At 39.7% G+C, this 14,224-nt stretch overlaps 1 protein-coding gene across 2 annotated transcripts in view; it reads left to right on the top strand.

Annotated features, from left to right (window-relative positions):
- Positions 1-12,287, top strand: part of DACH2 (dachshund family transcription factor 2) — a 283,111-nt gene extending 270,824 nt beyond the window's left edge. Inside the window, exons 11-12 of one of the 2 annotated variants that reach the window (XM_005148278.3) lie at positions 1,997-2,062; positions 11,409-12,287. In XM_005148278.3, the coding sequence (XP_005148335.2) occupies positions 1,997-2,062; positions 11,409-11,446 (104 nt within the window). In that variant the 3' untranslated portion in view covers positions 11,447-12,287. The remainder of the gene's footprint in view (positions 1-1,996; positions 2,063-11,408) is intronic. The other variant, XM_034064027.1, reaches the window with a different exon arrangement.
- Positions 12,288-14,224: the final 1,937 nt, after the last annotated feature.

The following is a 14,224-nucleotide window of genomic DNA, read 5'->3' as shown; positions in this document are numbered from 1 at the left end:
TGGCTTTTCTGATGTACAGAGGGGAAGCAGTGGTGATTCCAGCATGGATGTACAATTTGCTGTTGCACCATGGTCAGGGACACTGACCCAAGGGAAGATGGATGGATGGATAGAGCCAGCTGAAACCTTTTCCACTGCCTCCCCTAGATCAGGAAAGTGCCCGGGTTGCATTCCATAGACACAGCCAGCACCACGAGATGAATGTCAGAAAAAAGCAAACCTAAAATCCTGATGTTCTCTAAGGTCATTCACCCAAACTCTGCCATTGCTGGTAAGCACCTGCTGCTCGTATGACAGTTAGGAGTACTCAGCAGCTCTGGAAGCCACAAATTAAGGGGTACCAACATGCCAGCAATGTGATTAACAGATCTTTACATCTGCTATTGTGGGCCTGGCTGCTAGTGGTTTGATTTGCAGGCACACTCAGGTAGTCATATATATGTTAGTGCCTGCAAGAAGCTGATATTTACATGCTAATCTGATTGCACATGCAAATCAGGTAGCTCATTAGCATCTTAATCCACAATTTAATTGCAGGTACAATTTTATGACAACAAAATGTGAAGGGCTATTCTGAATATTTTTAATTTAACTCTGACAGTCTGTCTCATTTAACAGATGCTGTTACTAGTTACAGATGACTTTGTAATCTTTCGTATATACAACATGTACTCTAAAACGTTTGAAAAGAAAGAACCTTTTTGGATTAAGAGATCAGTGCCCTGAGCTTCCCTTCAAAACAAACAGGAACCTGAATAAGGAAAGACCTATGTAATAGTGGTCAATTTTATAAAAATTATACACATGAAAATATTATTTATTTGGTCATATGTATTTGTAGGGCTGTTTGTGCATACATCACATATATTTCATTTACACATTACATATTACTAAGTTATAAACTCATATTGCTCTTCTGTGCATGGACTATGCTCTTAAAGGGTTGCCCTGCTTTGGCATGGAGTTCAGTGAGGCTGTAGGGTGACCAGCAAAGTGTCATCTTTGTGATGAATATTAACATTCCAGCTGAAGGGATCTGAGAAAGCAACAGTACAGTTATTCTCTACTGCAGGAAGTCCAGAACAGGCTTCTACACAGAAAAACTTCAGAACTGTACAGGCAGCTCCCTTTCAGGTGTGGGATTTTTGTTGCTGTAATTCTAAGGGCTGTATGATATGGGAAGCAGAAGTTTCTCCAGGATTTGAGGTGTCGTGGATTCAAGTCACGTACCCTTCATGCTAATCCTCGCTGGCACAAGGTGGATAATGGCATCTGTTACCATAGCACCCTAGGGTGTTTGAGCCCCCACCCCCAGCCTGGAAGATTGTGCATATAGAGGTATTACCAGTATGAATTTAAATAGTTCAAAAGTGTGTATCATCATGAGACTCTTTCTCAACTTGGAGAAAAAGGCACAATCCATTTTGGAAAGCTTTTCTCAGAAATCTGGAAATACTTCACATAGTATCACATACGTAGTTTTGTTTTGGATGATAACACTTGCTTACAGCATCCTGAGGTGATTCTTTTAAATGCAGTGTGCACAGTCCTTGTTCTGTACAAAGTGATATGCACATGAGCACACACAAACGTGTTGACTGGCCCTGGCTATACTCTTTAAACCTGTACATTGCAGGTACATGGCTAGGAGAGTCAATGTAGTTTAATGTCATCCCAGTTTAATTTTGACTTTTATTTTTCATCTGTCGGATGCCCTCATTCTCCAAGCAAATTTTACAGACATATTAAGATCATGTGTTGGTTATTATCTGATCATCAGACAAATGTGAAGCACGTTAAAAATAATTCACTGTGAGACCAGTAATGTGTGCACAGTTTGGAAACGATTTACTACTGAAAATTCTATGAAGACCAAATGTTTTATGCAAGACCGTGTAACTTGGAGATCACCCTAGTTTGCTATAAATATTTTTCTAAAGATGCATGAGAGGAGGGCAAAGGGGAATGCATTAATCTTCAGTGTCATGTCTTTCAGATGCTGGAATCCCAGATATGGAAATAGAACACAACGGAACCCAACATGACAGTGCAGCGATGCAAGGTGCAGTATGTACCACATCTCATCACTTACTTGTTTACCACGAGCCAAATTAAAAATGTAACAAAATGCAGAACAGTTTTTGTCTCCATTTTCCTGCTTTAGGATAAATGTAGATTACACAACTTAATTTTGTCTTCCTTTTCAGCACAGAAAATATTAGGAAGATATAAACTTAGGAAGATCAAGATCAGAAAGTAACTTTGTTTAAACAGAGATGCTGGAAAGCCAGATTCAGCTATCAGATACATGCACTCAGTTCAAAAGTGGTTTTACGTGTGATTTATCATTTTTAAATATTTTACCTCAGATCCTTACCAACCTATGAAGATCATAGATGTTTTCAAAAACTGCATAAACTGTAGGAGGAAAAGGAAAGTCATCTTCATGTTAGGAGCAGTTACACAGTGCTCCATTTCCCTTGCTGTTAAGTGACTGTAAATACAGTTTGTATTGTCTGAGTGCTTCCCAAGGAACAGTAAGTGCATTCTGGCTGTAGGCTTGTGAAGTGTGGGAGCTGCGTGATCATCACTTAGGAGAGGGAGATACAGAGATCTTCAGGGTTATTTCCATTGCCATTGGAAGGCTGTTTGAAACAGGCAGAAAATCCATAGTCACCTCTAATAAAATATGGTGTGAGTAATTTGAACAGAGAAATTCTCTGACTTGGGCAAAAACACAGTTTCATAGTGTTGGTTTTATATAAAACCAACCTTCTCCCTTCAATTCCATGCTGTATTCATGACACACCATTCAGTTCTGCACCAGCTGTTCCAGCAGCCTGGAAACTGCTGCCCATTTCAGTGTAGCTGCTGGTTCCCAGAGCCCTTCTTACCCCCCAGGTAATGGGAATGTGCAGAAATGACGTGTGTCAAAGGAACTAGAGACAGTCCCCGTAAGTGTGGGGAGGACTGCAATGCAGTTAGAGATACAAACCTAACTTAACAGCATTTCTCAACTGTTAAAGGCTCGACTTTGCATACCTCTGCTATGCATCTGTCATCCATCTGTCATCTATACGGGAAAGCTTTCAAATATTTTTACTGCTGTCTCTTTTTGTGATTTTAGGTTCATATGCTATGTATTTCAAAGAAGGAGAATCACAGCTTTATTGTAGTGCATATATATACATACAACATATGTGTGTATATATGTGTACACATATGATTAGAGCTGTGCTCTAAATATTGCAATTGGAAAAGTGTTACTGCCAGAAATAGTCAAAATATTGGATAAGCACTAAAACCCATGTATTTAAATTTAACAAGCAAAATATTTGTAGCATTTCTATCTGTTTATGATACCTGCTGGGAGGAGTGCTCCGTGCTCTTCCGAAAAGGTCCTAAGAATCAAAAGTGCCTCTAGACAGAATCTAGTAAAAAACAAAAGAAAGTTAATTTCAATTTTCAATTGAGGGAAATAAGTTACAGTTGGCTGAAAGGGTTTTCCCATCAAAAATGATTGTAAAAAACTGTGGAAAGTGATGCATAGCTGCTTCTGACAACCATTTACTGACTAGAATGAATTAAGAGAACTTTCTTACATTTCTGTAGTCTGTTGATAGAGCAGAAAACCTTGTGATTTTATGACTTTTATTTCAGGTTTGGGTTGGTTTGTGTTTTTTTCAGTCTGGTCCCAGCTACATCATTCTTTAGTTTTAACAGGCTTTGGATTATGTAGTTCTTGTCCAGATTAAAAGCCTGAATAAAGTGAGAAGTGGCTTTCCACTGAGCTCAGTATCTCTGGGCCTGGTGCCTGCTATGAAAGCAGAATGTGATTTGTGCTGTAGGAGCTGTAAACCTGCCCTGTGCTCTTCAGTGGCAAAGCACCTCTTGGCTTCACCACCATGATGAAGTCAGTGTATGCTGACTTCAGTGAGAGTTTTGCTATGGTGATCTTGTTCACATGCAAACATGTGATGAGTTTAGCCTGTTTTCCGCAGAGCACTCTCAGCTGATAAAAAGGCTTGTGAAGAGCTTTCCATAGAGCTTGTTTAGATTTCAAAGTGTTTCTGTCCTGTAGCACAATCCCTTTCATTATTTGTGCTCATACTGTAGTATCTTCTTAATCTTTTCCTTTGATTACAGTTTTTGTACTTGACTGCTACTGTTGCACTACTGTTGTTAACAATTTGAGCACACTCCCTCCTTGCCTCCTTCATTTGCTGCCTTTGTTTTTTGGGCCCTGAGAGGAGGAAGGGTCAAAACACATGTCCCTCATACAAAGCTCTTTCCAAGCTTCCAAAATCTCTCTCTGTTGCACAGAAAAAAAGCTTTAGCATCAATGCAGACCTTTCTTTTTCTGTCGTCAATAGCTCTGCTGGACAGAAATCTATCATTCACACAGTGCCTTTCCTTTGAAATTCAATTAGTTTCACTGCCAGTATCTCCTTAAGATGGTTTAAAGGAAAATTACAAAAATGCTGCACAACCACCTTTCACAGTGATTAAGTCATATCATATTTTATGCTCATTTCTTAAAATGATTTTATTAACACAAGCTGTTCATGTACTAGGATTCTGATCTGCATTATAAATCTCTTCCATTTAGTTGACTCATTTTCTCTCTGCTTTGTATATTAATTGAACAGAAGTTCTGTGTAGACGAGACAAAAACTTTCTGCACTTTACAGTTCCTGCATCCTCTGTATACCTGATTTTTTAGTCCACCAGAGCTTGAGCTGATAAAAGCTTTTAGCTGACAAAATAGGAAATTAATAGTTGCTGTGGTTATAGAGCCCCCTGCATAGCTGAGTGGTGCAGGAGGGTGATGCACGCACACCAATACCCTCCTGGTGCTACCTCCATCACTCACTTGTGGGCCAGCAAGTAGTGCATCAACCATTTTATCAGCCAATCTCTGTTTCACATAAAATAAACATACTGGGTGTCATTAAGTGCACCTTCAGATCAATGATTTTTGCAAATGACATTCAAGTACCATTCGAGTAGTGCATTTTTGCTGATAAAAGCAAATTAAATTAGCACAACTACAAGTGTGCTGATAAAAACTAAAACTGAACAGCAGCACCATTAGCTAACAAAGTAATATTTTCTCTTTACTGCTTTCTGCCATTTAGTTATTATCCTATTGGAAATCTAATTATAATCCTTTTACTCCCTAGTCAAACTTCACAGTTTTTGCAAGCTTAGCACTGACAAGTGATTTCATTACATTTGATTGCCCGCGCCCAGATTGACTTAACTTCACTCCGAGACCTAAAAGCCCTCTCAGTTTCTCAGATTCCCTGTTTGCACATTACAGCAACAGCTCCTTTAATTAATTAGCATGAACAGCAGTAACATGAACTGCTGAACAGAAAATAACATCATTTTATGATCGCAGGGAGACTTCTCCTTTTGCATGTTTATACCTTAGTTAACTTTTGTATTACTATATTTCATTGTTAGGGGATATTGGAACAATCAGCAAAGCAATGTTAGCTTAAATTCCTAAAAAATAGTTGTTACCATAATACTTGATGGTGATGATTTACAAAAACTCAGACTCCAGATTCCAAGGAGGAGGCAGCAGCACAAGCAGACTGACCTTCCGGGGGTGAAAATGCAGTTCAAAGGAAACGTGGCTCCCTGAACGTGCAACAGGAGGGGGACCCAGGGTGGCTGCTGCTGCTTTTGTTTGTGAAATAACCTGGCCGAGATTTAGCACAAAAGCTCTCAGTAACCGTGAATAACTCGTTATTTTCCTCTGTTTGCCAAAGGTGAAGGACTGCTGCAGTTTGGAACGTATTTGGGGTTTTATTATTTAGAAAACTGGGCTATACTTTTTCAGTATTATGGTATAACCTGTCAGTTTTCAAATACAGCCTGTGGTAGAAAGGGGAAAGGCAGACAGAAGAGAGAAGGGTAGTGTTTTTTAAGAGGTTTAACAACTTTGTTACTGTATCAAATGATACCTCCAAATGCTGCAATCCGCTGAAACCAACCACACTACTGAATTTCGGAGTACTCTAGAATTGTAAGAGACAAATTCAACAAGCTTGGAAATTACAATTGCTATTGTCTTGGTCTTGCTTTCACTGAAAAAAGTGTTCAGGCACTTAGAATTTTACATAAGAAAAGACCAGAACACTGTGATTAGATAGAAACTCTTGAGATTAAACTAACTAGTCGAGGAATTTTCTTTGAAAGCAAGTAAATTCTTTGCTTTTTTGCTTGGATTTTAGGCCTTCTTCCTCCCATCCTGCTCTGAATTACAAAATCTCTACTAGTTTCTGTACTGTGTTATACTGCAGTATTTCTAGAAAAGCTCCTTTGAAGTTTGTGTGCCAGACTGTGTATCCATGTGTAGCTGCTCACCACGAAAAGGGTCCTCTACAACTCGTCATGAGATATCTGCACTGACTGCATGGCTCACCTGCTGGTGATGCAAATGTGAAACATTTAAACACTATGCTTTAAAAACAAGAATATCGCTGATGTTGGTCACAGTGTTAGTTCTGCTTTTGGCACACAGTGTTTTTCTGACTCTCTCTGTAAGCCCATACACACACATGTGAGGGAGGAAGCTGAGATTTTGTAATTTGCTGGAAACAAAAGGTGAGTAAAGGTTTCTTCAGGAGACCACCGAGTGTGAAAGTCCTTACCTTTCTATTCTTACAAAGGGCTAAATCATTTATTCAGTAATTCAGAGTCAGTAGGCCTGAGTATTTCCTAAGCAGGAACCACTCTGTTAGCACCCTGTCTATTCACACTGACAGTGGCAATCCAGCATCTGCATACTTTGTATTCAGTGAGCATATTCTTGTCCTTGGCTGTTGTTCCTTATTAGAAATCCTCATTTCTGCACAAGTTTTTAGGTTTGTTAACACAGATGTGGAAATATTTGACAGAAGCGACTCAAGTAGTCCTAAACACAAGAAAAGAAGGGAAGAACCCTGAGACACAGTGTGCTACTCTGAGGGGCCCAGTGCCATAGCCCTGCCTGCTGTGAGAGGAGGGGGTGGCAGCTCAGCCAGCTCTAGGCATCAGGGACTACAGAGGTGGAAGGGAGGCAATAGGAAGGAGCGATGGACTAAATGACAGCAAACCAAACTTTGTTAGTACAGAAGCAGCAGTCACTGTTCACAGGCTTCTGAGACTAAAGGAAACTGCCCTGCTCATAGGGTGGTGGTTTTTAATCTTTCACTGCTTAGTTTGAAAAACAGATAATGGAAAAGTTTTGCTGCACAACTAATAGCAAAGAAGTCAGTTCTACTCACTGTTGCCATTCTGCTGAGTGACAAGCCCAAAACCACAGGAACCACTGCAAGCCAGGTCTTTTTTTCATGCAAGTGAAGGTATCCTTAGCTGTGTTTGTCAGAATCGCTGTGGTCCTTAACCCCACAGAGGGGCCTGGGTGCAGCCTCCTTCCAGACCAGTCAGCAGTCCCCATCAAGAGGTGGAGGGAAAAAGGGGTTTTGAGGGATGAAGGGAACTACTTTCTGATTTTTCTTTCTGCAAAATAAGAGACAGGTTCAGACTAACTAGCCCCAGCTTTATAAGTCACATTTATTGTTATGGCATTGATTTTCCATGTGCTGCTGCATCCTGAGCTTGACATGGCTCTGATCTAACTGTAGTGCTGCCTAGAAAGGGCAGAGATCAGCTTCTGCCCAGGACACCTATGGTGTCATGTGAGACTTTGTGACTCAACCCCTCAAGTAGGAGCTGCGCGAAGCCTCCGAGAGTGCAGGTCTGGTGCTCTTGAGCCTGCAGAAACAGCCACCTGAGCTCCACCGAACTGCTGTGTTAGCAGCTCCCCCAGCTCCTTCCTCTGAATGGGCAAAGGTTCATTTTATTTCATCTCTGCTGCCCATATTCTCTGCAGCACACAGTGCTGGGGTTCATTTTTTGAATTGCATGAATAATTTACTGATAAAACATTTATCTTTGTTTCCTCACTATGTAACAGATCCCAAATTTCCTTTCTCCAGTGGCTTTCCCCTCCCAAGTTACCTGCACAGTCACCAGCCATAGCCGTGTTGGTTGATGGCAGCTGCCGGCTGTGCCACGGTGCTCCCCATGCTGGAGGGATTTGCACAGCAGTGTTACCAGGCACAGTGCTGCTGCGGGCTGATTCTGGTTTAAAGTAGTTCTGTGGAAATACAGCTCAGTTAGTGACGGAAAGGTGTTAAAGACAGAGCCTCACAAAGGAGTCAGGAAGTTCAGGGGTGCTGGAGAGGCTGAAAAAGAAAGAAAAAGTGAATAAATATGCAGATTATATTTCTTACTTTTGGATTTGTCCTTTATACACACATTAAACCTTGAAAGACAGAGAAGAGCAATGATATTGTTGCTAAAAGAGTGTGCAGGAGATGGATGCTGGTCCCTGGACAAACAGCTCAGGAAAGACAACACCATCCTGAGGGAAAATTACAATTACTAACAAAGGCTTTGGCTCACTGAGAAACTGAGATCTTTACTTCTTTACTTGTCTTGTACGTTGTGAAGGGAAAAAACAATCCTTTCTAAATGTCTTGCTTATTAAGCCAGTCATGCATTTCACTGTAGGCTGTAAAGCAGTATAACATGCACAGGGGGCTCATAAGCATATTTAGTGTTGGGGAATATCATTTATACAGTTTTTATATTGTCAATATTACCCCTAGAGAATGAAATTATGCTTTAAACTACTGTAAATCTACGCTTTTGCTCACCTTTGTATAATTTCGTTTTTTATTAGAATGAAGCCCACATAAATGAATATTTGATTAAGGGATAAACCTAATAAAAGAATACATTTATTGCACACAGATTTATTCAGATTTTTGCTATATAATACAGTAAAACGCTATAAAATGGTATGTAGCTTGCAGTCAGCCACACTGAGGAGACGGTGAATATTCGTCAGGAAAGATTTGACAACATGGCATTGTCTTTTCTGTGTGTAAATAAGTGGTAGCACAGATGCTCCTAACATGCTAACTCCTCAGAGGTGGTTGCTGTATGACATTGTTAATGCCACGGAGTTCAGTTTATTGCACAGCAACAAAAAAGTATTTTAATTTCTGGAGAATAATTGAGAGCTGTATAAGAAAGGGAATATTTAACTGTGCGCTTTCTGTTTAGTGATCAGTAATACCTCCTTCATGGTAGCACTCTGCTTGAGCTTTGGCATTTACTTTCTCTCTTCCAGGTATTCCAGATACTTCATTGAACTTCCCTTGGGAAATAAAGGGAATAGGAAGGAAACACTGAAACTTGTTCCAAAGTTTAAAATAGTCCATGAGCCTGCAGCACCTTCGATGACCAACTCTCAGCTTAGTTTGAAAAATAGCTTTTTAAATACAATAAAAATATCAATAATTAAATGTTCCTATACATGACTAAACAGTAGTGAACTCATTTTTTGTAGATCAGCTGTTTCCTTGAATACACATCCGGATTCCTCCCCTCCTCTTTGCAGAGTGCACTCATGTGCGGTCTGTGCCTTAACTGCCCCTGTCTGTACAAATACCAAGTGTCAAACATGTATCAGAAGATGCAGCTGACGCCCAGTGCCCATTTGGATAGCATCAAGTGCCTAATTTTTGCTGACTTCCACTGGTATTACACTGACTAATGGGATCCCACCAGCGCAGGTGGCCAGGCCAGAGATGCCTTCGTACATCTGGGGAGCAGGCATCTGGTGCCCAGGACATGTAACGCTCTGGGTAAACCTGTACAGAGTGCCCGCAGGGCTGCTGCTCACGAGACACACACTGTGGCAGAATGTCACTACAGAGACATGTACTTCTGAGGGCAGCCATGCTGACCTGCAGATTCTGTCAGAATTAGAGCTTTAATATGGGCTGGATCACCTACAGCCTGCGATGGGAAGAAGTCCTGTGCAAATTCCCAGTAAGCAAAAGGAAGAAAAATTACTCTACAGTGCTCAGTATTTGCATTTCTGCTTTACCCCCTCCCCAGGCTTTAATATTGACCCCTCTAAGTTAAGTTTAAGGTAATAATTTTAATTAGCCAAAGGCCTGAAACTAATTTTAGTCCCTCCTTCGGAGGTTCCCATGCTCCCAACTGTTCCTCTGGAGATGTTATGGCCCTGGCTCTTCCGATCTTTACTGTTGTTTACATCCAAAATACATATTAAATCATCTCTGTTTGGAAAGTCTGAGCCTCCTTAAAACCATGAAACATTCAATTACTAATTAGCTGTTTCCTGTTCCTAATGAAGTGAACATGTCAGATTTGGATTAAAATTCAGCTACTGCTCTCCTCTGTTTATGGTTCCAGATGTTTTTGTTTTATCTAGGAGGTTACTTTGACAGCTACTGCTAAATGATAAATCACTCATATTATAGCTGAAATGCATTTTGAAATTGAAATGTGGCAAACTTTGAGATTGCTCCAAGGATCAGTGTCAGTTAGCAGGTCAATACTTGTTCTTTCCTTACGAGTGTTCAGTATTGGCATATGTAAAACAGTAATGGGAGAGATGTCAACATTATACAAAATGCTTCTCAGTATTATCATTTTGCTATCATCTTCAAGATCAGTACTTGTGGGTTTATCTGGGTGGATTCATGATTCATTGTATAATGAACAAGAATATGGATTTTTTTTGTTAGCTGTAGTTTCTGTAGGCATTTCAATATGTATTTCTTTTCTGGGCTTAAGGTTGCTTAATGTGAAAAATCACAGTTGATAGGTACTATAACTAGAAATATCTTTATGAAGGAAATAAGTGGTTTTCTACTGATTTCCTAAATAAAGAAAACTAATATTAAAAGGAATGTGATGGTTTCTGAATGAAAGAACAGTTTTCCAGGAAAAGAAAGATATTGATTTACTTCTATTACATTTTTTAATGCAATTCAATTTTGGTTTAACACACTGTTTCCTAGAAGGTTTTGTGCATATGCTAATGTCATGTTGTAAAGCTGATGCCATGCTACTCAGTCTCTTACAGAGGCATGTAGTACAACACTGGCTGCCTCCTGAAGAAAAGGGAGGAAAATGAGTATTCCATTAAAAAGCAAGTGTCATAAAGGGAAAAAATCCAACTCGAAGTATTTACAGCATCACCTCCACAGATGCTGCCAGGCAAGCACTATTAGAAACAAAGCTGGTGGGTGTTCAGCCCAGCTGAGTGTTCCAGCCTACATCCCCTGGTCAGGAGGACTGCCCCGCTCCTTTCTCTGCTGACACTCACCTCCCAAGGGCTCGGCCGGGCTCTTCTCAGCCGCTGCCTCTCTTTCTGTGGTGGCTGCTTTCTACCACTTGCAGATCTGATAATTTGGCTTCAGGGAATAAAAGCCCACAAACAAATGAGGAACCCACCTGAGCTTCACTTAATTATAAAAGCATCACTTTGTAATTGACCTTTATTCTTCTTTTTCTTCCCCCTCCAGAAAACAGAACATACATCAAACCTACTATTATGTACTGAAGGAAACACCTATTGTTGAAAAATGTGTAATGACCACTATTTGAAGACTATATAGTTGATGAAAAACGTCCCTTCGCAACCTTTGATGCCTTCAGTACTGTGTGAAGAACAGAATTTGTAGCATGAAACTTGAAGGACAATTTCAAGCAATTTACTGTTGCTGCATCAAAAACTGCCGTGTTAGAAATACTGAGACTTTTTACAAGCTTACCATACCAAACCAAGCCTGTTGCAACAGATCATTTTTAGGTCCCCGGAGCTAGAAAGGAGTTTTAGTATTTTTAAGCACATACAGGAATTATCCCCTTCCCCCCCAAAAAAAGAACTTTTTTTTTTCTCTAAGGAGGTAGCTATTACTGTATAGCAATGGCACAATGATTTTAAGCCACAAAGGTCCTCACTGGCTGTACATCATACAAGTCCAGTTTATCACTGAAACTGTTCAACATGGAGCTGTTTCGATTGTGTTTATAAATTAAGCTTTGTTTACTGAAGCAGATACTCGATATATATTACGTTTTAAAAAGAAATGTGTGTACATTTTTTAAAAGAATGATGTAAAAATTGTCCTTTCATTAGATGACCAATTCAAAAGTGTGAGCTAAACCCTAACAGCTGACGTAATATGAGGATTATAATTGATGCTTTTTTTTATGCTCAGTTCAGCTTGGCTTTTGGTCTTTTAAGATGGAAAAATGAATATGCAGTAGAGTGTTAGATAATGGAAACTTTTAAGTATGGTTTCTCTGTTGTACCATATTAAGTTAAAGTACACATTCTTTGTTAAAAATGTTCTTGCTAAAAATACAGTATTAAAAATTTTTTTGTTTGACTTTGGAAATCTTTTAAGATTTTTTTTTACTGTGAATTCCCATAGTTGCTGTACTCCTGCAAACCAGGATTTTGCACTGTTAAAAGATACTTGAAGAGATGAATAAAGTGGGTGGGTTGGTATTAAACATTTTCCTAATTATTTTATGTTCCAAATTCTGAACTTTGCAGCTGAAACGTTCCCTTTCTCACAGTCCATGACTCAAGTATAATTCAGTGATCGCCTGTTCCCTTCCTGCTGCCATTCAGGGGTCAGCGGCACAGTGCTTATTTACCTCCCAACTCTGGCTCACATATGCATTATGGGTACACACACCTCCTGAATTAAATAACTGTCACTTAAACAAGAAAACCCTTCTTTGAATAGATCTATGGGAAATGTATTTCCTATGATGATATATACTACTATCTGTATGTACAGCATTCAAAAGTAAGTTATTTTTATCACTAGATTTTTCTTCTGGTTAATGGACTTTTGCAGACATTAAAGTAGCTTTAAGCTATTCTGTGTAATACAGCAGAATGGAATCATCTGATTTTTCATTCTTAAATGTTTTAGCTTTCAGTTTCAGAAAACATGTTGGCCTCAGTTTAACAGGTGATCAAATTCATTATCAGAACAGTCTTCCAATATACAAACATGCTTTATTCCATATAATTTTTATGGTAAGCATTCTGATAACTATGTTAGTCACACTGCCATTGATCGAACAATCAAAAATGGAATGATACAAAGAAACAGCTTCAGGTGTGTGAGTCCTCCTGCGTGTGAAGCACTGCAGCATCGGAACTTAAATTCTACCTTAGGCTATTTATGAATTTTAGTTGCTATTCCATCCAGATGCTCTGAAATGAAGGTTGGACCATATTATATACAATAGATATAGAACATATATATATTATATTCCTAAATCTTATTTTTAAAGAAGACTTGAAACTCTCCTTGGGATACCACAGCATTTCTGATGGACCCAACTCTGCTACTGCTCCTGTGAATTCAGATTTTGAGGAGAGCTCTTTGGTGAGTTACCCAGGGCTGTGCACTCTGAAAGACTCACAGTAACTAAAGAGTTCACTCTGTTGCAGTTTTGTCTTTTTCTTTAGTTTCCATAAAGGCTATTTTAGCATTTTTTTCCCTCAGTGGCTGATCTGCATTTCCTAAGGCTGCACTGATACTGTGTTGATGAGCACTTCATTGATTTCTAATTTGCCCTTCCCAGAATAGTTTGAAATGTCAAAGTCCTGGCAAATGAGATTTAGGAAACTGATAAACTTCAGAGGCTGAATCTGCTGCTGAGTCCTTACTAGGGAGCTCCTGATGAATATTGACAAACCAAGACACTGTGGGTTTTGTGTGTCAGCTCACGCTGAGTGCACTTGTAACTAACACTTCCTGATGGAGAAACGTATTCCAGCCAGAACAAGCAACAAGTTTGGCCAATTGCAAGTGAACAGTTCATGTAAAAATGTGGATTTTAGGGTTGGGTTTTTATTATTATTTCATTTTCTGATATTCATTCCTATAATTTTAAAGCTTTTCCAAATGATGCCATTCTGCATAGGGACCTGGTGGTGAGTTACCATGACCCAAAACTTTCCCATAGCTGTTTCTGGCTGGTGAGTGTCCAGCCCAGGGGCACAGACTGAGCAGCAGTCACAAATTGCAGAGCTCTGGCTCAGAGCACATCCCCTGCCCACCCAGCGCGCAGTCAGGTGGGGGTTAGGGCTGGCAGGACATGGGATTTTTATCTCTGTACAGTGTAAAAAGCCTCAGTGTAGACTTTGTCTAGTTTCAGGCACTGCAATTGAGCACAAAGGGTAAGAAAACAAGGAAATTGCTTTCAGGCCATATTTTCTAGGTCTCTCCTCGTCTTGTTATTCAAAGATGAAAAAGAAGGGATTGTTCACTCAGAGAAGACAAGACTAAAGGAAGAATTAATTGTCTTT

The sequence above is a fragment of the Melopsittacus undulatus genome, chromosome 6, assembly GCF_012275295.1.
Source record: "Melopsittacus undulatus isolate bMelUnd1 chromosome 6, bMelUnd1.mat.Z, whole genome shotgun sequence".
Lineage (NCBI taxonomy): Eukaryota > Metazoa > Chordata > Aves > Psittaciformes > Psittaculidae > Melopsittacus > Melopsittacus undulatus.
This window is presented reverse-complemented; position numbering and strand designations above follow the sequence as displayed.